The sequence below is a fragment of the Drosophila simulans genome, chromosome 3R (assembly GCF_016746395.2).
Source record: "Drosophila simulans strain w501 chromosome 3R, Prin_Dsim_3.1, whole genome shotgun sequence".
NCBI lineage: Eukaryota > Metazoa > Arthropoda > Insecta > Diptera > Drosophilidae > Drosophila > Drosophila simulans.
This window is the reverse complement of record NC_052523.2, coordinates 25,763,718-25,791,717: the sequence shown is the minus strand read 5'-3', so window position 1 is coordinate 25,791,717 and position 28,000 is coordinate 25,763,718. Positions and strand designations below refer to the sequence as shown.

The 28,000-nt window shown below is 46.4% G+C and overlaps 1 protein-coding gene across 1 annotated transcript; it reads left to right on the top strand.

The window, feature by feature from the left end:
• The first annotated feature begins 172 nt into the window (after positions 1-172).
• Positions 173-28,000, top strand: LOC6730068 (dopamine receptor 2). The gene is given in 5 exon segments (XM_016174415.3): positions 173-473; positions 774-1,302; positions 16,132-17,769; positions 18,096-18,177; positions 25,473-28,000. Coding segments are annotated over 3 exon segments (2,424 nt in total). The 5' UTR covers positions 173-473; positions 774-1,302; positions 16,132-16,321; the 3' UTR covers positions 26,367-28,000.

Here is a 28,000-nt window from a genome sequence, read left to right as displayed (position 1 = left end):
CTGGCGGTTGCAACAAATGTCCGTGTGTGCGTGTGAGTGCGGCAGTGTGTGTGTGTGTGTGTGGGTCGGCTGCTGCTGCCTCCCAGCGAACCGTCAATGGTAGCTTCTTGCAGGCAGAGCTGCCATCATCGTCCTCGTGTGTTATCCTGCCAGCTCGTCACTCCACGCAGGCCGAACCGAAGTCCGCGGCCGAGCGTCCTCGTCACTCCCGTGCTGTGAGCCTTCGCGGCAGGTCCTGGCCGCGTTCTTCCTCCGATTTCGGGCGCCTTCAGTCGTTTTCAGTGGCGTCCTGGTCGCGCTGGACTCTGCTCCGCCAACTGCCCAAATTCGAAATTTTTGTGAATGAAATTCGCGAGCGAACTCAGCGAGTGAATGAATGAGTGAATGAACACGGTGTCGCCAAATAATCGCGAAGTGATTGCATCAAAAAGTGCTGTACGAAAAAATTACTCATATTAATGAATTCTCAAATGGTACATAAATGAAATATATATTAACTTTTTTTTGGTGATTCTTTATTTCGAGAAATATGGTTTCATTTCTTTAACTTCTTCACATAGGTGATTAAATTTAAAAACAAAAGCTTTAAAAATTTTAGATTACTTTATATTTTAAAACTTCGTTTGTCGTTGATTAAATTACTCAAACTAACTAACAAATAGGTTTAAAATAAAATTCAAATTGAAACTAAGAAAAATATTCAAAAACGTATATTTTATGTAATAATCAAAATATCTCAGTGAATAATCTCTAAATTACTCCTTTAATAATAGAATACTCAGAACTAGAGTCTTTAAAATATATGAAAGTACTTGCAATAATGAATAAATAGTAAATCAAAAGTTCAAACATTGGCAAAATTAATAAATAATAAATCGAGAGTTGAAACATTTTCGAAAGAAGACACTTAAAAGCTAATGGTCGACCGGAATCTGGCAAATCGAATCAGCTGCAGCAAACCAAACGAGTTAACGCAATGCGGTCCTTCTTGTCGGCAGTCGGGAACGGCTAGTGCGGGTTGGATATCCTTGGTCCTGGCTGGGTGTGCGGCCAGAGTGTCCTGGCTTCGTTAAGTGATTAATCATGCTCGTATATTTTCCAAGTGAAATTCAATTTGGACCGCAACGTCAGTGCAAGAACCACAACAGCCGTCCGGGCGACAGCAAAATATAAGGAACACAAACAGGAAAAATAAGGCACCGGAATTTTCGAAGGACATCGCCACGGGGCAACGGCAACAGGACGTGCAGCTGCGGCATCGATAGAGAGAGCGAGTGGAGGCAGGAGGAACTGCATCCGACGGTGAGTGTGGATTGGGCCATCATCATCGGCCCAAATCCTGTGCAACTGCTGCTGGGGCAGCTGAGGGAGTCAGAGGAGTTTAGGCGGCAGGACGAATAAAACTCGGGCTCGGAATCCAATAAACATGGTCGAAATCAAAGCTGGTTCGGGTAAAAGTTCGTCAATTTTCCTCTATTTATTTGGCTCTTTATTTGTGCCGAACAAATTAGTTGCGTGGCTGTCCTTTTTGCCAGCACAAACAAGCCGGAAAAGAACACACAAGATACACGAGGATGTGCAGACAGGACCTTTTTCGCAGCGGGAAGTAATTCAAGCCACGGGCGCTGTATTTTTTTAGTTTGGCAATTTAAATGTAAAGCAGGGGGGAATCAGGGCCGAACATTTAGGTTAATCATACGCCATGTTGTCCCGGGGCAGTTCCTCAAGCAGTCCGCCTGCTTTGCATAAATTAGTAAGTTTTTACTTCGGTTTGTCTCGCTTGGAAAAACGGAAAAGCGGGAAAGCGGGCCAACATAATCAGGACACAAGAGGCATCCGTCTGCTAGTTGTCCTCGCCGCTCCTGCCATATAAATCAATTTTAATTTAATCGCTTTATCGCCCCAATAAATCATGCCGTTTATGAGGATGCGAATGCGGATGGCACGATTGTTGTTAACAATAAAGCGGCGAAGTGCTGGCAAAAAACAAAATTTAAATATCAAGTTGAGGCGGCGCCGAAGACGACGGACGATGATGACGGCGACAACGGGAAACAAAGGAAAAAACTTTCTTCATTAAAATTTTTAATGACTTTCCCTCTATTTGCGCAAGGTAATGAAAGTCAACAGCGTCACTATGTTGGCGTACACAAATATACACACATTTTTTTGCCGATGCAAATTCTATTCGAAAAGTCTTTTGTTTTTCTCATTCGCCGCTCTGGTGTCTGGCCATAGTTTGGGTTTGTTTTGATTGGCTCTTTGGGCCCGGCATTTAATTACATTACGGTCGATTAAGGCGCAACAAACCCATAACACATGTATGTACATACATGTATCGGCATACCACATCACAAAAAGCTGACATAAAAGTGAATTCCATCGAGCCCAAGCAGACATTCTGGTTAATTAGGCGGCTCATTCTTGTGCAAATTCCAGCTGCCTTTGTTTGCCCATTGATTTTATAATTAAGACGCATTCCTGGCAATTAAGTCGCCTTGCCCGCTCCACCCATTCTTGACCTGACCTCATACGGATATGATTCTCTCTAATATCCGGGGTCTTAGCCCCAGCACCTCGAGGTCCTGTCCTGGCACTAATAGATTAGCAATTAAACGCCGCACACCATTAATGGGTAATAGTACGCCGAGCTCGAAGGATTCCCTCTCTAACAATCTGTTAGCCATGTATATGTGTGTGTGTGTGTTGTTTATGACACGCCCCCCGACGAGCACCGCCCCTGATATGTGTACACTACGCATAATGACAATGGCACACGGACACGCACACATGTGTAGTTGATAGCTCGCTAAACTATTTATTTGCATATAAATATTTCAGCGCCGAGGAGCTGAGCAGAACAGGTCCTAGCTCACAGTCCTGTGTGCACAGCTGCGGCCACAATAATAGCAGCCTGCAGCCAAGTTTTAGGCTTCGCATTCTGCAATTCGAATATCCGGTGGTTTGGCAGATCAATATATTTATTCGGCACATATTTGCCTGTAGACACTTTGCGGTGGATCAGCCATCGATTGAACTGCATTCTATTTGCTCCGGAATCACTGATGCATTTCTATGTGTCAGCTTTGCAAGTCAAATCCATTTGTTTGGCAAATATTTATTAAATATAAATTAATTTAAGAGAATACAGCACAATTTGTAGTCCTACATTTATTACCGCTGCAGTGGAAAGCCGCGTGAATTTAACGGCACTTGTGCGTTGCTGGCAGCGGAAATAGAAAAGCCCTTTTCCCCGCATTTCCCCAAGGAAACGCACACAGGTACGCTACGCACTTGTAGCAGCCCAGTTTCCTCCTCTTTGTAATTGAAATAGTTTGTGAATTGGATGTTTATGGGCGCGTGTGTGTGTTGTGGGCTAAAAATGCTTTCGATAACACAAAGGAAATCCATTTGCCACAGCGGAAGTGCCACACTCACATGTACCCAGTGTTGCAAATCAAACCTAAGGTCTGCCCAATCCTCGTATCCTTGCTGGGCCACAGATGAGCTTCTGCAGCTGCAACTTAATTGAATTCTCTGCAAAGCAATTAAGGTGTTGTGAAAATAGGCTTGTCCTTAAGTTTTGCATATTATCCTGTCTGGACAGCCTAAATTGAAAAACCTTAAAGCTTTGAATCCGAACTATGGAAAAATCTAGACTCACCTTGTCTAGTTTGTAACTTGTCATTGCAACTTATTTATATATCCTTCGAGGTCTTACTTTAATAACTTCGTAAACAGAAGCTCCACTGTAGTAGCAAGAAATGCCTGAGGCTTTTCCCCTCCGCCATTAAGGATATTTCGGTGCGTCAAATGCAGAGGCATGGCGATTTATTTGTGCCGCATTCCTTGATTGTTTCGTTTTTACTTCGACACCACACATGCAAACAATGACACAGGACACAAAGGACGAAGGACAACAATGTATGCACAACGCAGCACAAACACACACAAATCCGCTTTCAGTTCTGTTTGCTTAGTGCTGGCGAAACCAAAAATCCCCGATAAACGTCGACGGAATAATGTCAGGTGGAATAATTTGGCATTTGGTGGTTCCGGATGAAGTGGGGTGGGGATGGAATGGGGGCTACGATCTACCCCTTCCTTATATACTTATAAGCATACTATGTGCAACGCTTACCGACATTGACAGCAGTCAAAATTTTTGGGGGCTACGCATCGGCGGAGCCTCTGCCATATTTAAGCACTTACATCATGTGCATTACATTTTATGGCTGTGTGGGTAATAAACCAGCAAGTGCAATTACCGCAACAGCAACAAAGCGGGCGGCAATTTGCAACATTGTTTTTCGGGGGGAGACGCACGAGTAGTGGGCGTGGCACTTAAATAGTTTTACACACTAGCGCCACTCCAAAGTTGGCTGGCCACCGAAACGGCGAAAATCCAAGTTGATGGAATTATGAAAAATTTTTAAATATTAATTATACTTGAAAATGATTCTAACTTTTTAAATGGCATGTTTCTAATCTTGTTACATACTTGTATGAACTTTAAAAAGGAGCTCGTGAACAATAGAAGCTAATTCAAGGGCTCAATTAAAGTACGCACAGCTTTTAGGCGTGTCCTTATGTCCTTTTTAACCGCATTTGGAAGCGGATCCTTGCAAGGATGAATGCTGTTGGAAACGCCCCTGAAAGCTTGCAATGCCAAACATGCGAAACTTTTGCACTGCCCGCAGCACATTTATCTTGAGCTTGTTGGGATGTTTCACTTGCACACACATGTGTCTGTACGTACATATGTCCGTGTGTCCACTGGTGACCCCGCCCCATGCGTGAGCAGTGGGTCCGCAAAGGTCACCGCTTTTTTCAGTGACTTCGTTGGCTTGGCGACTTGGCCGCCCGTCTCAATGGCGGCGCACTTGTAACACTAATGAAAATTCCAAATTCCGAATTCCAATAAGCTGTCAGCCGCCACAGGGAGCGACGTCTGCGGCCTTGGCACACTGCCAGTAAATTGGGTCCGAGTGGTCATAATTTCGGATGCACCCCGCCCCCCTATACGGCCATCCATCCATCCAGCTGGGCCCCGCCCCCAATCCTTCGCCCCCTTTTCGGCCGAAGAAGAAAATGTAACAGAATGCAACGTGCTTGAAATTCCACACAAAATCTGCAAAATGCTACCGACGCTTGTTTGTCCAATCAGTGCAGTGAACGAAAATGGGAGTTGGTTGTTGCAGAACTTGCAAATTATATTGTCAGCTAACCTACTACTCAATAAGATACTACTATTATTTAAGGAAGGCACCAAATCCTGGAATTAATCCACAGAGCTTTTTAAGGCATAAAATAGTCTTGCATACTTTTGGGCATCTTTAAGTTGGAATTAAAGCCATTGCTCTTTCCCGCCTCTCTGTGTATTTAGCCTCTTGTTCGACGGTTTTAAAGTATTGTCTTGAATTGCACTCCGTGCGCTGGTGTGCGTGCGGTGTGTATCTGTGTATCTATCGATGCGAGTGTGTGTGTGGGGGCGTGAGTAAGCCTGTGATGGCACTTTACGAATTGCTTTGGCGTATGTGGGCTAAAGGGTCGTTTTGTTAATAACTTATGACAGGCCAGCAGTTCGGGCCCGAAACCCACCTGGCCAAAAGCAAATGTGTGAGTGAGAGAGCTGTTGTTGCGGTCGAGTTTTCTTTGTTTTTTTGCTAGTGGCCACTGGGGGATGATTAATGTAGCAGCTGGACGACTTGGGCACTTGGCCAAAAAGGATTGAGGCCTGGGAAATTGATGGCATGTCGCCTGGAGAGAGGCCTCAAGGTAAGCCAGGAAAAACGAGACATTTTCCACTCCGATATGGGCATGTGATCCCGCAAATAATCGTACATCAGTGTGGTGCTAATGAAGAACGAAGGCTAGTTGCTGCTCCTTGTAAGCTCGGTTCAATGGAACTGCGAGCCCTCTCAGCCATCAAATGGCTTTCCATTATTTTGCCGGCTCGTAGGCAAGGTCCCCAAGGACTCGGCTGTTCATTTTCATTCCTGGCAGGATCTGTGAGCCCCCTCATTTACTTAGCTAATTCCCAACACGTGCTGTCACTTACAATTGTCCGCTCGCTCGAATATTCGGGGGCGCCAAAACTTTTCGATTTCCACGAACTGGAGCCCTGCAATTTCTGGCGCGCCAGTTCAATTGGTCTAATTGACTTTTCTTCTCGGCGACTCACTGGGCAAACTTTTCAACACCCAGCCAACGAGAAGAATTAACAGGCAATAATCGATGGAGTGGCCTGTTTCTTGCCAATCCAACCATCGAGTCCACCCACACACCGCAGTGCCACCATTTTTTCTTGCTTCGCCCTGGAAATTATGCCACAAATTTGAAATGCCACATGGAAAAAGGCGACTGGTGGGCGGTTCAGCGGATTCTTTTTTTTTTTTGCCCCAGGGTGGGACGCGCGGCGACAACGAAATTAAACGAAAATCGTAATAAATTGCAAAAATTTACGAAAATTGGCTCCGCTAGGGACGAAACACTTTACAACAGCCAGAAACGGGCAATGGAAACTTTCTGAATTGAAAAATTGAAAATAATGAATGGCACGCACACACACACACAAACCCAAGGCACACGGATTCAGCACGCACACACACAAAGGCGGCCAAGGCAGGGTGGCAAAAACACAGCGAAAAATAATGGCTAACAAGATGATATTAAAATGCAACTCATTTTAAGCTCTAAGATTTTTGACTTGCAATAGTTTATATTATTAAACTGAAAATATACGTTAACTAAGCTAGGAAACATTTTTAAAAGCTGTTAAGTGATTTGTGCCATTTTTTCTCTCGGTGTAAGTTCAGATTCTGGCGGCCGCTAAGCGCAAAACGCTCAAAATTACAGCAACAAATAAAATTTGCAGTAAACTGCGTGCTTGACACGCCCACCCCCTGCCACGCCCACCGCTCACCCAGTAGGCGCCGTGGGCGATGCGACAGATTTGAATGACAATTCGCCGGTGGCAGCCGCAGGATGAAAGGATGGGGCTGGAGCGGAGTGGAGCGGAGCGGAGGTCCTGTCCCCCAGTCGCTTGGCTCTCCCTGATGAGTTTGGATGAGCGTAGATGCGTGTTTTCCTGGCAGCATTACGAGGTGGAAAACCGGGAGAGGGGGTGGTTAGATGGTTGGGTGGTGGGGTGGTGGGGTGGCTCTTGGTCGACGTGGGCACGAGCCACGTTCAGGTATTTAAATTCATTTTCGTGCCATGCCAAGGATAGACATCTCGCATTTGGCCTCTTTTCGCGCAAGGGGGCCAAGTGGGGGTTGCTGGGTGGGTGGGGGCTTATGAAAATGATGTTCGCTTGCAAATTATTACACCAAAATTAAAATAATATTTCTCATGATTGCAAATAGCTGAGCGAAGCAGATTTTGTTTTGTTTTCCCTGGCTTGTAGCGCCATAAATATACATGCTTATTTATATTTCTAATTTTCACCTTTTTGTTTGGTTTTTGGCTCGCTTTTTGTGCCGAGTTTGCTCAGTTGGCATTTAATACCCGGACTTTCTGTTGGCCTGCCGCTCTTCTTTTTTCGTTTTTTCGTTATTTTTTTATTATTTTCGCCTTAATAAACTGCCTGAGTTGGCAGAAAACGAGATGGCTAAGGAATATTGCCGGTGACTGCGAGCAATTTTCATTTTATTTCGCCGCCGAACGAAATGGGAAATGCTGAAAAGCGAGCTGCCCGGGTGGGGGGTGGTTGGTGGGGGTGTATATTTTTGGCAGGGGGTCAGGTGCTTCGCTCAACTAATTATGTCGAAATGAGTTTTTCGCAGCCACCTCGCCGCTGCGAAGCGCGGTCTTAACTTGTCTGCCATAGTTAGCAAATGTCAGGCATCCGCAAGCCACACATATCGCACACAAACACACTCACACACGTGGACACATGCGGTGGTGTGTGCCATATCCTTGCACATCCTTCCTCCGACTTTCGCAACTTTCTCAACTTCCGTGCCGCGCAGATTGGCATTTAATGTTAATTTCGCGACCTAATTAGCCATAAAATCTGCGCTCCGCGCGGCAGCATGGCAAATCTAATCAGCTGCAGGAAAGTGTGGCGTGTGCTGTTGCATGACTGCCGCGGATCTTAGCCCACTTCGCAGCACTTCTATGGCAGCATGCTAATGTGCACTTGATTAGAATGTCACTCCAAGCCTGCCCACATGCACTTCCAACGCTGGGCCAAGATGCCCCGATTAAGCTGCAACCAGAGCAACAGAAAGTGGCACAGTCACAGCTACGATAAGCCCTCGGCCCAGGGATTGCCAGCAAAATGGCCAAGGCCTCCGGCTGTCTGGCGAAATGGTAAACTATGGCCAAGTCCGACCGAGTGCATTATGTGCCGACAGGACCTGCGTGCTCGCTGGCCACAGGACTTGCATGACACTTATTGTGTAAATCATGTTAGAGCGGCAGCACTGGAAAGAAAATATGGCTTTCCTTTGCTCAAATAAATCCTTGAAAAAGTTGCCTATCTATACCCAAAACCAAAATTACTTATCAAAAGTTAGTGAATGTCTACCATTTATTTGTGAAGTCATAAGTTCTTAACTTTTCCTTTCTATCAATAATGAAATATTTTTCCCAGTACATAGCAGCACAAAATTGATATACCATCGCAAAAGCCCCCACAGATATGGCTGGCAAATTATTCGTAGAAAATTGTTTTCTCACGACAGCCAGCAAATCAAAATGGATACGAGGCAGTAATAAAACTATAAGTGGCCGTTTTGCGTGGCCATTAGGAGCAGTTGATAAGTGGGGAAGTGTATTAGATATTGGAGGGGTGATATTCCAGGGGAAAGGCGGGCAAAAGAAAAGTAATGTAGTCCCAGTGTCATTGTCTTGCTATATTCATCCGCCCGAGGCAACTCCTTGTGTCCTTTGTCTTTGCCGCCTCCGCTTTCGTCCTTATCTGCCATCCGGCAGTCAATATTTCAGTTCGACTTTGACAGGAGCGCTGATGAATTCGCTTCCACTCGTCCTGGCGGAGTCCCACACCCACCCACGACGTGACTTCTGGCATCTTGTTATTATATCGAAATTATCCTGCAACTCAAATTGTTTCACAGTCACACGTGCCGAGGCCATTTGGGAACTTTTGGCGGGAAAATTGGATACTATATAGGCAATCATAAGCGGAGAAAATTATGATAAGCTGCCAATATTCAATAAAAACTATTTAGTTCTTGGCATTAATACATCTACTATTTAACAGCATAAGCTATGGTATACAAATATAAAAGGACTTAAAAGGACTTTCTATAGCCTTATGCCTCGCAAGAGCAGTTCCAGCCATTTTCCCTCTAATTAGCCAAATTAGGCCACTTTTCCGAGCCAAATCCGCAGCACCGATGGTAACTCCGATGAGGATTGGGTTTCATTATTGGGGATGCGGACGGCGTGTGCAGACGATTTGTAATTTGCTCATGTTTGAAGCCAAGGATCCGCCGTCGGAATTCTTTGAGTTGTTATCATATCAGGCAGCGCCGAAACATATATGTCAGCGGTCATGTGACTGGAATTCATTGCCCCGAAAATTATGCAAAACCCATTAGAGGAAGCCACCCCCGCCAGTTTGCCGGATTCGCAGTTAGCCTGCGATGTGATACATTTTTAATTCAGTGCCCCATGGCCTTTAGGAGCCCGATGCTCATCGAGCTGCCTCATTCGGCATGTGAAGAGCTGCGTCAAAGGGAAACTTTGGGCGCCGCTAATAAAACTCATGCCAACTCATCAAAAACTAACTTTAAATATGTCCTTTGGGTCCTCAATCAAACGAGTGCGTGCGTGCGTCCTGAGACGATGAAATGAAAGTGAACCTATATCCTGGGAGTAGGGCTGGTCGGTGGGGCGGCAAAAGTCAAGGAGCTCTGTAGTTTTAGAGCTGGAGCTCGTTAGTTTACGGGCCCCATTTGGCATTTCCGGGGAAAATATTGCACAGTGGCAAACGGAATGCGAGAGCAGGGGGAATAAACACTGAAAGCCGTACACATTTCATCTGACGACTGCAACAAATTAATCATAATCCGTATGCGATGAACTCGAAAACTCAGGTCGTGGCTGGGGGTATTGATTTCGAATTATGCAAATATTTGGTCAAATGATTCGCTCATGTGTGCTCAGCACGACAGCTCACGAGATTTGGATTAGTTGGCGTTTTTCCGTCTCTCCGCTTTTCCGGATGACGTCAGGGCTCGTTTTCAGCAGAATTTCCCCGGCTTGCTGTGCATTCCGCGACTGTCACGGTTGTCAGGACATTCCGTGTGGTAGCCAACATGACCGCTTGGTTGGTAACTTGATTTGCCACGACAAGGACGGACAAAAGGCGGAAGCCGCACGGGAAAAACTTTCAGCGAAATTGGTCATCAAGGGGGCTTGTTTCGCAAATCAAAACAGATGCCACTTTGTGGAGCATCAGCATGACATAGTAACGTTTAATAAACTTGGTAGTTCTTAGGATTGAAAGATTGATTCGAATGTGCTTAAAGCCTAACCTTGATTTAGGTGTACCTATAAGATTTCTCCCTGTGCACAGTCACATCCCCGAGTCCTGACCCACATCCAATTTGTGACAATAGTTAATTATTAATCACGACACACCGGGGAGCAAAAGGATGGCAAGATGCTGACATCTCTGGTCGGGGGACCACATGTCGCATGAGCAATATGCCACTTAAAGTAATGCCCGATGCTCGATTGGCTCACTGACAGCAGGCAGACGTTGGTGTAAGTGTATCGGCGCCTACAGCCCGAATATCCTGAATGTCCTGAGCATTGCCGTTGTCATTCACCTTGTTGTTTGGCGAAGAGTTCGCTGTAGTTGTCGTTGTCGTTGTCGTTGCCGCTGTCCTGGTTGTTGTCCTTGCCGGTTGTCGTCCTGTCCAATCATTATTCATTGCGTGACAAGCGCGTTAAATGTGTCTTTCTGCCGGGGAGCATGTGTGAGTGTGCCACAGTCGGCAATAACTTTTAACATGCCAAAGGTATTTCCGCAACAATAGCAGCTCGCAAGCGAAGGGGGCGCACACACTGGAAGGAAGAATCGTAAGGTAATGAAATAGAGTTGTTTGAAATTCGATTGCCAAGCGTTTTTTAATGCTAAATGTTTAGTGAATTCAGACTTAGGCTGCATATTACGTATACGCCAAGTTGTCCGGCCCCTAAATGGGTGATCAATTCACATTACTTATACGCATGGGTGTACCATTAGGAAAAGCCTGCTCAAATTCTTAACTTAGAATTTGCATACACTTTTCCATATTTTATAATTAATTTTATTTTCATTTTTGCCATTTTTCGAGTGCAGAACGAGAAGGATAATTTGCGTGTTTCTCTGCTGCCGCTTCCGTTTCGGGTGCCAATCCTGACAGCCGGAGTTTGGGCTGTCGATTCCGTCTCACGAGCTGTCTGTGCGAGCCACAAATTAATGCCAGCCATTATCACGGAATCCACTTTCGTGCCCACCACGCCGCCATCCTTATTCGTCCTTGATTGCCCCGAATAGCGAACAAAATGTATATATAGTATAAAGTATATCCGAAAAACAAAGGACCCCCCGCCTGCCCGTTGTTTCGTTTGATTTCTGTTTGCCCCGGCTAGATTCCTCGCGTGCCATGACACTCTGCCACCGGTGTAAATATTTGTGACATAATTAAGCAGCCCGGCACCGAGGGATCTGGGATCTGGAGGCCAGGAGCCAGGGAACAGGGACCAGAAGCCGGGATATAGAAGGCATTATCAAATCGGTCGGGGGCACACAAGTTGCAAAGCCGAAAATAAAGCAAACATCGCCGCTCTGAATGGCGAAGCGTTTTCGCCACGCGCGTGATTAAATTTCATTTGTGGACCCAACCAAAACGGAACCCAACTGACTGACTGACTGACTGGCTGACTGAGTCCTTAGTCCTTAACTCGCCGTATTTACCGTCGTTTTAGTGCCTCGCCTCGCTCGGGTTAGTCGGAAAAACAGGGCTTTTCCCCCAGAGTGCGTGTGTTTGACTTGGATTCGCATTAAGATTGTCAAAGATTTGGACCCCGGTGGGGAGCCACTCGAACGCTTCACTTTGTTTCGCTTGGTTTACCTGAAAAAAAAAATGGAGCGAAGCCCCAAAAGCGCCAAAAAAATCGCTCGGGGAGCAATTTTGAAGATTTTAGGCGGCGATTTATCGCCACTGAGCGGCTGAGTGGGTGCCACCGATACTGATACTTTGGGCCCGGAGATAGTAGTCTATTCCATCCAGTTAATTTGAATACGAAGGCTGCGAAAAGGAAAAGGTTGTTCAATGTCACGGCGGCTTTGCTCGTCTATCCGCCATGCGATTCCAATTCAGCGATAGTGCACGAAATTAATGGATGTCGGGACAGGATCCCAATCCCACCTACTTGCACATGTCCTTATCGACGGGGACAACAATGGCAGCTCCACTAATAAATTCTGGCATTAGGCCTCCTTTCCGAGGGGGCGTGGCACTCAGGCTGGGCATTACACTTGACATCAGCGGAGTGCCTCGTCAGGCCATAAAAATTGTGTTGCCTACTTCACGGAGCTGGCACATCCAGGAACTTACGACCATCGAAGGTGCAGGACACATTGTACTCAGTGCTCAACTGTCTGTTTTTTTTATAAATTTGTTGCAGTAAAAACACGCATAAATATTTAAGGATGGAGGTGTGGAGTTCCGAGCAAATTAAAGCCCTCGCACATTTTCCATTTTATTAAAATTATCAAAAAGTTAAAGTAAGTGAAATTTGAGCCAAACAAAAAGTTGCCGACTCGCACGAAAATTCAATTTGCCCAAGTTCGAGGCCAAGAAGTTGGACGGTATGTAGTGGCAGACTCGCCCGCTTTCCCGCTTTTCCGTTTTTTCCATTTCCCCAGCCAGTTCTTAGGTTCCAACTTGGCAGGCAATTTCAATAAACACATCGACTCGTCTCGGAAGTTTTAATAATTCAATAGGCAACAATGGGACATGGAAAATCGCTTCATGTAATTACGGCTCGCATAAAAATTGAACAAATGGCCGGCGGCTGGCACTCTATTGGATGTCTGGCGAACGGGAATCGCCCATTCGGTTTCCTTGACTTCGATTTAAATTCAAAGACTGTTATTGCAGCTGTCACAGCGGCCGAGATACATGCCAAACATTTTGCCACGAGGATCTAGAATTTTATGTTGTGATTTGGCGTGATTCGTTGCTGCAGTGGGTCCGAATTTCCGAATCCAATTCGATGGTTTAGACGGAATGCCATTGCAGGGAATTCATTTTGTGGGCCATCGAAATTGAAATACTCTGTACTGCATGACATTTTTGGCGAAATAAACAACTAACTGGATTCTCGCATGCATGCTGGGCACGATTTTCCGACCGCTTTTCCCGGAAAATCTCTCGCTGGCCATTTTCGGTATACCCGCATATAAATGCGGCACGGGCGTTTGCTTAACTTTCATGAGGCCATTCAATGACTTAACCATTTCCACCCCGCTGCCTTTTCCAGCTTTTCCACGCACGCACACAGCAAGCAGCTAACTGAAAAGGGTCAAAAGGTTTTTCACACATATACAAATTGCTGGCCTGGCCGAAAGCATTTTGCATAGAGGCCAGACTTGGCTTTCGGCCAGCTTTGCCCAGCTTTTACTTTCACCAACAACCTTAAAGGTTGCCTCAATTAAATTTCTCGGCCCAGACGCAAAAAAAATATGAGAAAATCGCAGAGAGCTGCAGGCCACAGCCCACTTGTTCATATGAATTTCTTCTACACTGGGAAAAAAACTTTGGCAAATTACGATATTTCGAACATAACTTGGCCAAAAACAATCGCACAGCTAAAAGAATGACTGTTTTTTAAAGCTCATTACCTATGCTAACGATTAGTATCGCTTTTTGGAGGATTTTGAAAAAATATTTTTTGGGTCAAATTTCGCATTTTTTATAAGGGGTAACATCATTAAAATTTGAAAAAAAATCCGAAAAATTAAAATCTTCAAATTAGAATCCCAATCGATTGGGAATTCAATTACGAGCTCAACGAGGTATGGCAATACGTATTTGGACCATTATTTCCAATGTTTTTGGAAAAAAAATGACTATTTGTGAATAGGAAATGAGTGAAATGACTTTTGGCCAAATTTCGACATTTAAGCCCGTCTTTTCCAGTGCAGAATACGTTTGTAGATTTGTTTGCCCAGTGCACACATATTTTCGTGTCTTTCGTTCGGTTGCCCTGTTTTATGCCAACTTCCTGAGCCCTCGCTCGCATTTTGACTTACTGCACATCAACAGCCTCATCAGGCGGAGCGAGTAAGTGAAAAAAATGTTTGCTTTTTTAGCCAGGACGAGTGAGAAATGTGCCAGGAAATTGTGCTAAGCTGCCGAACAAAAAACAGCGAAAAGACGCTGCCTCCGACGTTTCAGCAATTTCAGCGGTGGCTGCCATGTGGCCAAGGAAAACATAAACCATAAACGTGTCAGACTTGGATCAGGTTCGGTTTCTGCTCCTGTTTCTGTTCTGGACCCCGTTTACCGAGGGGCAGGACTTCCAGATAAGCCAACATAAGGCAGCAGGCAGCTGAATTTATGGCATACGCGACCCGGAAATGAGCAACCAGGATGTTGCGGCAGGAGCCACGAGTCCTGAGTCCTTCGTCCTTCTCCGCTCGATTGGCTGCAGACTACAGCCACCACAGCTCCACGCCTGGCGATGACAGGTGATAATCGGAGAAACGGCACAAACGTAACTAAGTAACAAATGATATGGACCTCCTGAAAGGATCACAAATTTGCGAATTAAGCCCATTTTAAGGGTCCAATTTAGGCTGTAAGGGTAAGCCAATTAGCAAGCAATTTCACACGTAATCATGCAACGTCAGCAGGGAAAGGGTTTCGAAGGATGTACACCTAATAAATATTAAAATCTCGAGTGGAGTCTTAAATTCAAAAGAGAAGTTGAAGCAATGTCTCCGACTATTTCATTGATTGGTTTGCATTCAAAGCAGAGCAGCCAGCTATTCCCAATCCACTGAGCTCGTCTTCGATTCGATTAAGCCAACCCGAAATTTCTTCTGCTTAAATGGAAGCATCTGAGTGGCAATGCAGGACTTTGGTGCAATAGAAATCCTGGATGGAGACGCCAACGCCAGCTGTTTACATTAGGCACGGGGCTTAGCAATCAACTCGCGGCGACAGGAGCCAGGACTCTTGAATAATGCGGCGCACAGTTGTTGACTTCCTCTGTCAAAAGCCGCTGACAAAGGCAGCATCCACTTAGTCATCCTGCCCGGTAACTGGAGTTCAAGTCCTGGTGGTCGCACGCTTCACTTCCTGCCAACAAGCCCGGCACTCCAAATGTAATTTAATTTGTTTATTTGTGTGGCACTCGCCTCCGAAGGACCTCCACTCCCCACTACACTTCTCCTGCGCCAGGACCTCTCCTCCAGCTGGCGTGTCTGCTTGCCAATTTTGCGTACCTTTTGGGCGCAGGAGAGCAGCTGAAAGCTGGTGAGCTCCTCCTCCTGCAGATTTCCGACCAGGCGGCGGCAGCCCAAAAAATCCTCTAATTAATGTGTTTGTTTAGCTTTTGTGCGCGGGAAATTTGCTTAACTCGGTTACCTGTGGATGCGAAAGTCAACATTTTAATTGAATGAAATTTATAGCCCGCCCCGCCAGCGATTCAATTACAATAGCTTCATTAGACCGACGAAAACTTTTGTCAAAAGAATCCAAACTTGATTAAGTATAAAAATTAGAACTTGCTCCAAAAGGCTACATCATTTTATGCCAGAGTTTGCGCATCCACAATATCGCTTTCCCGAAACTCAAAACAACTTTAATTGGTTTTCATATTAATTTGCTCACTAATAATAATATTATTGCATTTAAGGTTGTCGATTGGGTAACTAATATCGACATGAAATGTGCTGTTTACTTTGTGATGAAATTATAAAACATTCATAGCGGGATTATGATATAGTTTTTCAAGGGTTCAAGGGTTTTCACCACTCAAATCCACTGTGGCTAAAATAATTCTGCCGCTCCATAAAATGTGTAAAACCGACACTTTATCTTAAGTTCGTCCTGATTGCATTGTGTTCACCAGCCTCCCTGTCTCTTTTCTCGACAGCTTGGCAGCCCGGAGGCGAGTCCTGCCGAAGGACATGAAAATGCGCTTCATTAATTTGGCTGGCAGCCGCGGACTGCAGCAGCAGGAGCAGCAACTGCCGGGGAAATTGGAACAGGAACAGAAACAGGCACAGGAACAGCAACTGGAACAGGGACTCGCGTCAGCTGCAGCGACACAGCACTGAGTTGCAATGGTGGAGGACAATGGCTCGTCGCCGGAAGTGGAAGGAGCGGAAGGAGCCGGCGCGCCCCTCCTGGCGCTCCTCCGGGTGGATGGGCTCAATCAGACGCAGACCCGCTCTCCCTCGCCGTCGTTCTTCGGCAGCTACAACATCTCCGAGGATGTCTACTTCTACTTCAATGGGCTGCCCACGAGCACGGAGCTCGTCTTGAACGCCACCACCTCCGCCACCAGCACCACCTTGAGTCCTGCGATGGTGGCAACAGGAGGTGGCGGCACCACCACGCCGGAACCAGATCTCTCCGAGTTCCTGGAGGCCCTGCCCAACGACAGAGTGGGCCTGCTGGCCTTCCTCTTCCTGTTCTCCTTCGCCACGGTTTTCGGCAACTCCCTGGTCATCCTGGCCGTTATTCGGGAGCGGTACTTGCACACGGCCACCAACTACTTCATCACCAGCCTGGCCGTGGCCGACTGCCTGGTGGGCCTGGTGGTCATGCCCTTCTCGGCGCTCTACGAGGTGCTGGAGAACACGTGGTTCTTCGGCACGGACTGGTGCGACATCTGGCGGTCCCTGGACGTGCTCTTCAGCACCGCCTCCATACTGAATCTGTGCGTGATCTCACTGGACCGCTACTGGGCCATCACGGATCCTTTCAGCTATCCCATGAGGATGACGGTCAAGCGGGCGGCCGGACTGATAGCCGCCGTCTGGATCTGCTCCAGTGCCATTAGCTTTCCGGCCATCGTGTGGTGGCGGGCGGCGAGGGATGGCGAGATGCCCGCCTACAAGTGCACCTTCACCGAGCACCTGGGCTACCTGGTCTTCTCGTCGACGATATCCTTCTACCTGCCGCTGCTGGTGATGGTCTTCACCTACTGCCGCATCTACAGGGCAGCCGTCATCCAGACGAGATCTCTCAAGATTGGAACCAAGCAGGTGCTCATGGCCTCCGGGGAGCTGCAGCTCACATTGCGCATTCATCGTGGTGGCACCACGCGGGATCAGCAAAACCAGGTCTCCGGAGGAGGAGGTGGCGGAGGAGGAGGCGGCGGTGGCGGTGGATCCCTGAGCCACTCGCACTCCCATTCGCACCACCATCATCACAATCACGGCGGCGGCACGACGACCTCCACGCCGGAGGAGCCGGATGATGAGCCGCTATCCGCTCTGCACAACAACGGACTGGCCCGCCATCGGCACATGGGCAAGAACTTCTCGCTGTCCAGGAAACTGGCCAAGTTCGCCAAGGAGAAGAAGGCGGCCAAGACGCTGGGCATCGTGATGGGCGTGTTCATCATCTGCTGGCTGCCCTTCTTCGTGGTCAACCTGCTGTCCGGGTTCTGCATCGAGTGCATCGAGCACGAGGAGATCGTCTCGGCAATCGTAACCTGGCTCGGCTGGATCAACTCCTGCATGAATCCTGTGATCTACGCCTGCTGGAGCAGGGACTTTCGCAGGTGAGGATCCTTAGTTATCCTTGAGCGAAAGCATTCAGCTCCACGAAACGCAGTTTCTTATTTTCAAATTTTATTTTATTTATTAAGTAACAATCTTGTGCGACAGTATACACAAGGATTAAGCTTATCCTGGCTCCTGGGATGGAAGCTTATATATTTTTAGCCAGAACGAAGATGTTTATTTACCGTTTACCTTCGGTGGAGTGCCCTCGAAACCACTGAAAGTACTCGTTTTGTGTGCTGTTTTTTATTTGGGCTGCGTTTTTGTGGCTTTCGAATGCCGAGCTTAACCCAGCTGGCCCCGAACTAAATGGTTTCTCTTCCAGGGCCTTTGTGCGTCTGCTGTGCATGTGCTGTCCTCGCAAGATTCGCCGCAAGTACCAGCCCACGATGCGTTCCAAGTCGCAGGTGAGTGTTCTCCGACCCACTCCATCCACTGTCATTCTCATCCACCGACAGGCGATGCGATTCGACGTGATTCGATTCTCTTCCTCGTTTTTACGGTCTGGGAAATTGGGAAACTTGGCGGTTTTCCGCATTTTCTCCTCCGCTGACTTGTTGTTGCATCCACTGTTTTGGGGTTGATGGAGGCCGCTTTCGTGAATTAAGCGCTCCACTTTCGTATGCTCCAAAAACGAAACTCAACGAACGGCGAAATTAATTTACAAACTTAATGAATATGCAAAAAAATAACTGACATTTACCCCCCAAACCCCCACCCACGATTTTGGCCGCGACTTCCGTTCACACATGGCAGGCAGCCATGAAAACTTCCCAACATCCGCAGCGGATTCATCCTCACACCCCCAATCCTGCATAAATCATCCGGGGCGCATCACTCAACCTGTCGACCCTCGACCCTCTGCGTGATTTTAATGAATAATTTTCTAATGTTTGGCAACTCTGGCTGCACCTGAGTGGGCTGCCGTGGGTTGAATGGAAGCGTAAGAGCATTGCACCCACTGTTTGCCGACGGAGAGATCCATTGTCGTCCTCCAAGGACCCACTGTCAATAGGATCCCTAAGTAATTACACCAAAGTCACGGGCTTACTTTCGTCATTACAGTCGAACTTGTCGGAACTTAAGTATAAGCATGAGTGCTGAATTAATTTTAAGACTTGCTAAGAAAATACATAGTCTCATCTTCCGTCCAACGTGGCGTATGAGTGATGAGTTGAAAGCTAAATCTTGAAGTAGGGCATGCCCTTAAACTCAAAGCCATCTGATGGCGAATAACTTTATAATTGCCAACTTTTTGCCTAATAAATTGTGCAAGTTCGACTGTTCGGCAAGTAATTTGGCGACCCATCAGAAACGCTTAAAGTGTCAGTTTCGGAAGCGGAGGCCTGTCCCAAAATAGCTCATGTCACGACAGCATTAAAGTCATTACGGTTTCCCCACGGATCCCCATCTCACACCCATCCCTCAGACAGCATATACATGGTATAGCCATGTCTGGCGAATCGAGCTGATTGTGATTCCGGCGGCGTTCTTGATTTTGCAGAGATTCGCGACGCGGCGCTGCTACTCGACCTGCTCGCTGCACGGCATTCAGCACGTGCGACACAACTCCTGCGAGCAGACCTACATATAGTTTGGCGTAGATTTAGTTGACAATGATTAAGGCGCCGAGCCACGCCCCCTAGCGCCCTCCATTTGTCCGTAAGTCAATGGCAAGGTAAGCGAGCTCTGACTCTGTGTCGGTGTCCTGCGACTCTCTCCGTTCTTCTCCGTTCTCTGTCTGTGTGTCCTGTTGTCCTTTGAACGGCACCCACATAAAGAGCCGGGGGATAAGCACGAGCATCCTGTCTGCGTTCTTCGGTATCTGCATCTGTTACTGTTGCCGTCTCTGTCTGTGGCTGCGCTGTCTCACTCACTCCTGTTTGTTGACTCGGCCATGGCATTGTTGTTTGTGTCCTTGTTTCCGTTTCACTCTGGTGTGTTCTCGAAATCTCCAGAGATTTTACTCTTTTAGGTACTGCAAAGTATGCTACGAACAAGTAGTTTGCTTTAGGATAATCATTAAAAAACATTTATGTGCATTCTTTAAAATGTCAAACGATTTAAGGACTCTAGAGATTTCGGGAACACCCTGTTATGTATGTTTTCTTGATTTGCTTACCTTGCTGCAAAAGAACACGATGCGAAAACAGACTCTGATTCAAGCACCTGTTGAATGTGTTGCACCCTCACACACACACACTCACGAGCACACACACCGGGACACTGACAAAGCTGTCCTCCCACGCAAAAAAGTCCCTGGGCTCCAACACCTGAGCCCTCTCTGTTTGATGATGTTGTTTTTTTGTGTGTTGTTGCAGACAAGCTGAATGAAAATGAAAAGAGCACAAACAAAGAAAAGAAAAATCGAAAGTTTCCACAAAGTCTCTGGGCACTCAAACACACTCACACACACACACACACTCTTGCACACTTGCAGGACACAATGTCCTTTCAACGTTTTTGTCACCGTTTCCTGTTGCTGTTTTTGCTCACCATGTTCCTGCTCCTGTTGATGTTGTCGTTACTGTTGCTGTCGCCCCTCACAAAAGATTTTCCCAGTGTACACAATGACGAAACAAGAAAAACCGAAACACCAGCCCCGCTCTCTCATAACGTGTTTGTTGATCTTTTTATACTCGCTTGTGGCAGAGCGAAAATGGTTTATGCGATTCGGGAAAGCAGATGAAAGGGCCTAAATATAGAATGGATCGGCTTTAACAGGCACGAACACTTGTGGTGGAAAATCACAAAATCTGTGGAAAAACTTAGGATCTTAAGAAAGAAAAGCTCATTTTGCTTTAATGATTGGCTTTTCTATTATTATTTTTATATGATATTTTCTTATGATTTTCACTTCTGAAACTATGATTAGCCAAACTTTTTTGCTGACTGCCTTAAACTACTAATTAGATTAAAAGCTCATTCGAAAAGTTTCAGTTAAAAGGTCTTTTAATATTGCCTAAAATGTGTGTGAAGTTTCGGCCGTCTTTTCTCTGCGATTTATGACCGAGAAGGAAGGGTTTCACATTTTTAGTTTGTTGTTTATTATTTTGGATCAATACATACTTGGCCGGCCTCTTGACCTTCTCGACATAGCATCTGAGTCAGGAGGCTACCTTTTCCCCACCGAAGGCGAGAAATATCCGCAAAGGAGTCACGCACAACCGATACTTGAGAAGTGTTATCAAGTGAACCATAAACATTTTTTGCACTTAAAAATTTCCAACTCAATTTTCGCCCGCCGACAAGCGCACACAGCCCGCACACACACCACACTCGCACACACCACACACATGTAATTGTATTGATGAAAACGTTATTTACAGCAATCAACAGCCAATATGTGTCTGGCCTTGGTGGTGGTGCGGGTGTAGCTGTGTGGGTGTAGGGATAAGGATGCGGATGCGGATGCGAATGCCTTTCCGCATCCGCTCCTTTCGATTTGGGGTTTTTCTTTGCGATGTGTCTGTCATCATATCAATTACACCCAAGAGCATGCCAATTTATTTGCCAAGTGCCTCCACTGCCAATTCAAAGAACGCGGATGTGAAGTTTCGAGCACGACTGAGTCGACACTTGAAGCATTCAAACTTGGTGTTCCCTAATTCCGCTCAATGGGCGGGATTACTTAAAATAATACTTGAATAAAATGCAGGCATTTGCCGGCATTCGGTTCAGTTCTTCAATAAAACATCACAGGATTTAAAGCTTGCTGGTTCGCACAACAAGAAAGCGAATTGATTGTCAAAGGATAAAGTTTGTGCACTTTATAAGTTTGCCTGTCGGCTGCAGAACGTTTGCCCAGAACACTAAATGCCAAATATAAATCAACAAGAAAGCACTTAATTTAATAGAAACTTGTATCAAAAATCTTTAATTTAACCAAAAGAGGGCTATGAATCACCAGCGAGCTGGGGAAAATGGGCAGCAAGGAGATTGGCCCTGAATTGAAAAAGCAAAACATGGCGAGAAGGATAATACGCATACGACCCGTTGTACAAGGGCAAATTTAAAAGATTAAAGTAAACTTATCAAACAGGTCCTAGCTGGTACCCGACACTTTTGTCCTTGCAAACTGCCTGCGATTTGTATAATTTATGACAAATCCTTTGCTCAGGAAGGACCTGCCCTTTGGCCGACAAATGAGGCGACTTCCGGCTGCCGCAATTTGCCCGCTCTACGGCAAGTGGAAATGGCTTTGGTCAAATGAGGATATTGCAGATGTGTGGTTAGGTGCCTGGCCGAAAGGACTCGATTTCCGCCCTCAAAAGTCCGGCACTTGGCTGCCCCACTGTTGGCCATCTTTGTGCCACCTCAAGCACATTGCGGTCAGCCGCAAGTTGCAGCTGTCTGGGAGTCGCCAGTCCCATTTCGACACTTAAAAATTAACTTTACACGAGTTCCATTCAACTTTAATGCCACCACCGCCCACACTGCCACGTGCACCCTCAACACGCCGATTAATCGCCGACTGTCGTCTGTGGGCCGCCTGACATTTGTGCCCACCCTTGACCGCCCACTCGGTGTCCTAATGAGCCGTAAAGGATTCCCGCCCGCCCATGAACTCACCCACACACACACACACATACACATAAGCGCATTCTGCCCGCCAGGGCCAATTTGCATCCCATTTCGACTGGCATCTTTGGTGGGCGTGCACATGGGGAAAAATCGACAAAAGGTCAGCCAACGATCGTTTTACATATCGAAAATTATTATACTTGCGGCATATCATTGCGACATTTAAATGCCATGAAGTCAAGTATCGTTTACGTCCTACTGATTTCATATTCTTAGCAAAAATATTTGGAAAATTCGAACCAACTTTTTATTACAAATCTTACAACAAAGTCAATAGAAAAATTTTTTATTTTGGAACGAGACAAACTCAAGTACTACTGCTGAAACTAGCAGCTTAATTGTATATGATTTTTAAGATTATAATAAATGTAGCACATAAGAGTTGGTGTTGATTTCTCCCTGTGTACTTGAGCGCAACAAGATGTTTTGATTGAAAATGCCAGTCAGTCATACCGAGCCCACCCACACATACACGCACAAATCGGAGCCACACACACACGCACACATACACACTTGCAGCTGAGACTGTTTAGCATAAATTTGGCAGCTTGTAAACCAGGAATTTGTGCTTCTAACTGTTTGCAGAGGAAACCACTGGCCAGCCGGAGGCCAACTGCCACATCCTCGGAGCTGCTGCGTTTCGGGGCCTTCGAGTAGCGAAAACTTCAGGGAAATAGCACGTACTTTAATCAATCCTTGATAAATATATACTCTGCTCCTTGCCAGGCTGCCAGTGCTGCTTTTGCTAAAATGCTGCTGCTATAATCGCTGCTAATTGCATCAATTATTGGCCAAGGCTTTGTGCTATTTATGAGAGGCGGTCCAAATTGAATTCGAAATCGAAATTGCTTAACCGATTAATCAAACCGATTTCATGCCACCGAAACGAACTGAGGCGCACTAAATGGAACAATAATCGGGTGCCCTCTGTATACACACAAATACATCCCGAATACGTGGATTCGATAATGGCTCATTTCTCGGGCAGGACGAACATCAAAATGTAATTTACCACAAATGTTGCGCAAACATCAATTATCCCTAATTGACTGTGAACGTGAAATTAACGTTTATAATTATGTGACAGAGTCGTTGGAGCGGAAGTCCGAGCTCCAGTCCGTGTGAACTCTCGTAGGCAGCCATGTAACTTTTAATGTCCTGCCCAGGCTCCAAAGGGGCAGCCGCGAAATGAGGTCCTGGCAATCGGGCATTTTGTGACTGTCAGCGGACAAGGTCGCCGTTAAGCAGGCGGGACAGGGATACGGATAGGGTGCCCCCGCAGCTTAGCCTCTGGCCAAACTTTGAGCCCAGTCAGGATCCCAGGACCCCGGAGTGGTTTATTGAGTGCCAGGCAATAAATTAGCCAAAGGGGCGTGGCCGCGACAAGTTCGTGCGCGAAACAGCCCACTTGGAGCTGCACGGTGCCATTGACCTTTTGGCGGAGCCGCACGAAAGGTCCTTTTTCGGTGACCAGCCCTAATGAGTCACTAAAGTGTTATCATAAAAATACTCAAGGCAAAATGAAGTCTAGATAAGCGGGTTTTATGAGCAGGTCCTAAAAAGTAGATTAGTATTTAGAAAAAGGTAAGAAAATGCAGATGGCCAGGCACTGATTTAAACTATTAATTTATATGTAAATAGGCAAGTAATAAGTTTAATTTATTACTTATACTCTAAATCAAATCGACTAGATTAGGTGGCAGCTATTAGGGTATAGGTTCAACCCCACTTAAAGCTAAGTATCTACTGCAAAACTAACTCAAGTGATTATCTAACAGCCCTGCTCTTGTGTATTTTCGACATCGCCGGGGGGCTATAAAAATTGCAAATTACCCAGTTGGCCTGCGGCGTCTGCTAAGCGGGCCATCCGGTCAGGCTCTTCAATTATTTAAGCTAATTGCGACCGCACAGCGAAGGGCGACGGACCACTCGGCGTATACGCAATGCAAATGGAACACAAATGGGCGGGGGTTTTTGGAGTTTTTAGGCTACCTGGAGGAGAAGGAGGCGGTGCCTGTGAGCCTGTAATTGAATTGGGCAACCAAAGATGATGGGTTTTTTGTTGGTTTGGTTTAAGGTGAAATCGGGTTAGGAGCAAGGCACTTGCAAGATGCGAAAAGCCCTTGGAATTTCCCCCAAAAACACACACACGCACACTCACAAGTTTTTTGATAATGTTGTTGTTACTGTTATTATTCTCAGCCCCTAAAAAAAAGAGAAAAAAATGGAAACTGAAAACCAGAAATTGGAATTTCAGCTACCGCTTTTCTTTGCCCATTTTCCCGCTCTTTTGTTGTTGCTTTGGCTGCTTGTTGTTGCTCTTTTCCTAGTTTTCCACCCACTCTTTTATTGTTTTGCTGTTTTCAATCATGCATTTTGCTTTGACTTTTACTGCACCCAAAAAAAGAATAGAGGAAAAGCCTGGGAAAATGGTTGAAATCAAGGGGAAATCTGCCAGGAAAAGCCGCAACAGTTTTCGTCTCTCTTCTTGTTATTGTTCTTGTTGTTGTTGTTGTTGTGACGCCCCTCCGTTTTCACCGCCCATCGCCCACCACCCACCTGGTGTTGTTGTTATTGTTGCTCTGGCTGTGCATTGTTGTTGTTGTCGTTTCACTTTGTTGCTTTGCTGTTGCTGCTGCTGCGTTGAAACGGCAATTTTGTTTACAGCCACACTCCACAAAAAAAAAGAAAAAAGAGAAAAGAAAAGAATAACACCCGAACTTTTCCGGAAACACTGCCTGCAAATTGTATGCAAACACTCGAAACGAAATAAGACAACAAAATGTTAATTAAACGCTTTTTCTCGCCTTTCTACTCTTTCACCCCTCTCTGTCTCTGTCTCTTTCTCTCCGAATTGTTTTTTAACTTTATTGAATTCAATTGTTGCTTGTTTTCCCGCTTACTTTCCAACTTTATTCTGATTACTTCGGCACTTGTTTGTTTACTTTAAACTTATCTTTTCTATATCTTGGTGTATGCACTCTTACTTAACTTTACTTATTATTAATACAATATTTAATTGTTTCATTTTAAACTTAAATGTTATTTAATATGTTTTATTTATTTTCAATACGTTATCATTGCTTTCCGTTCCTTGCTGCCCCCTTTTTTCTCACAGTGTCACGTGGCCGCTGCAATGGTGGCCGCCTCCACCTCCTTCGGCTACCACTCGGTGAACCAGATCGACCGGACGCTCATGTGACGGCAGCTAAGCAGTTGCAGCACCTGCAGCGGGGGCAGCAACTGCGGCGGATCGCGGTCCGCCCACCACCAGCACCACTCCTCGGGCACGGCCACGCCCTCGTCCTCGCAGCGATCCTGCACCAGATGCCAGAGCTTCCACCGCCACCACCACCGCTCCAGGCGCCGCAGCTCGGGGATGCAGATGCGCGGGGACTACAACTCGACCACGGCGGTGAACAGCGCTCTGGCCAAGACCATAGTCACCATCAGTGCTCCTCCGGTGGCGGCTGCCTCGGCCAGTTCGCTGCACCTGGGCGTCGGAGGACGTCCTTCCTCGGTGTCCACCCTGACGATCGCCTCGGTGCCGCCCACTTTGAGTGGCAGTGGCAGTGCAGGAGGCTCTGTGAGCGGGGCCACTACTCCGCTGGCACCCAGTCTCAAGGCCCTGACCCCGGGACCCTCCAGCTCGTCGGGTCACCACGTGTCCTTCATGCCCATGACGGGCATGAAACGGTTGCGCAGCTCGAACGCCTCGCTGGGATCGCCCAATGGCATCATCAGCTCTGTGGGCGGAGCGGACACCACCTCGGCGCCCTCGCTCATCGATGCCAGCGAGGATCAGGTGCAGATGCGGAACCACCACCGCATCCTGGAGCAGTGCCAGAGTGTCCAGAGCCAAATCACTACGCTGGGCGACGTGGAGGACGACGACGAGGAGGTCAGCGACAGTGAGAGCGAGAGCATCGGACTCGCCCTGGTGGAGACCACGCCCCAACTGGAGATCCAGCCCGTGGAGGCGTCGAGTTCCTCCAGCTCCTCGGTCAAGTAAACTCAGCAACAGAACCACGGAAACAAGCCCAGACTTTAGCTTTAAGATTCAACCATATATACATAGGTGTGTTTATCAGGAGCGGTGGTCGATGGAGAGGCAATACTTTGGACAGTTCTAAGCCAGCCAGATTTTGAATTTATCTTATTGCCTACTGTTATTTAACCAGCTCTTCAGGTTTCAATAAGGATATGTACTATATGTAATAATCATTTCGCCAGCAAAGATTTGTGTATGTATGTTAGTTTTACCTTCAAGCGAATCAATATAGCTCAATCCGAATTGCAATTGGCTTAGAGGTGTCCATTGAGTTTCGCCAGCCCATAGGTCGACCCCTCCTCCGAAGTGTGTACATAGCAATCTAGACTCGCCTAGCCACTCATTAGCTTATCGATCGGTGATAGAACACTATGCAACAGGGAACCCCCCCTATATCGACCCTCCAAAACGAGGGGTTGCAGTTGCAGTTGCATAGTGGGATTAGTGTAACTGTTAGCTCTCATATCTTAGATCTTCCATTATGTAGATGTTCGTTCCGTTTCGTTCCGTTCTGTAAATGTCTCAAACGTCTAGCAATTGAATTGAAAGCTACGTCTTCAACCTGTCCAAGTACCTGACTCTCTGAAATCCAAGAAGATACTATGCATGTACATAGCTTAACTTTGACTCCTCTGTCGCTCAAAACTAGCTTTCTGTTACTCGAAACTCGCTTGTTCGTTCGTTATCAACTGAAATTCTACGGGTGCAATGTGAATTTATACCAACTTAAGGACTCGAACAATCAGGCAAACAGGCTTCAAGACCAGTTCCCAGTCGTAGGAGATCCAAGTACAAAGTCATAATCACTGCAATTGTTGGCTAGCTAACTAGCCCATCCTCCATTACGTTCTTTGAACTACATACATATAAACCAATATAGCAATATGCATAGGGTGAATTTTAATTGTGCTTCAGACAGCCGAAAGTTGGGAGATGCGGCAGCTTAATGAATTAATCCCTCAAAAGGCTCGCCCATCCACTTCTGTACCACTCTACATGTCTGCTTATGATGGCTAAGCTCCTCCGATTCCGATTTTGCAATAATTAATGTGTGCAATTAGGATTGATTGCCCCGCCCCCAAGGTCGGCGAATAAATCGAGTAGAAGAATGGGGCTCTGGTGCGGGAAAAACTAATAACAATGGCGAGACGTCAGTTTAATGGATGAGTAGGAACAAGCCATGGCGAAATGTTGCTCATTGTTTTCAAAAAACAAACAAAGCGGAATGGATGGTGCGGTGGGGAGGGAACAGAGAATGGGGAATTCCAAACAAATGGCAATTATTAATATTGAATATGGTAGCGCATAAGTGACATACATAGCTCATAGAGTCCTCGTTGTGTCTGTATCCGTGTATCGGTGTATTGGTGTGCAAGCATGTCTAGGCTAAGTGTACATGTAAATGCATTATCCTTAAGCATTATTCTTAAGCTCCGAGCAAGATGGTTAAACTCAATTGATTGCCACGCATCCTAGGCTAAGCTGCAACTGCGAACGGCAAACAGCAAACCTAGATTTATATATTGAGTGCACTATACTGTAACTACCATATACAAACTACGCAAGGAGATTAAAAAGCGACAACTAAGACGGAA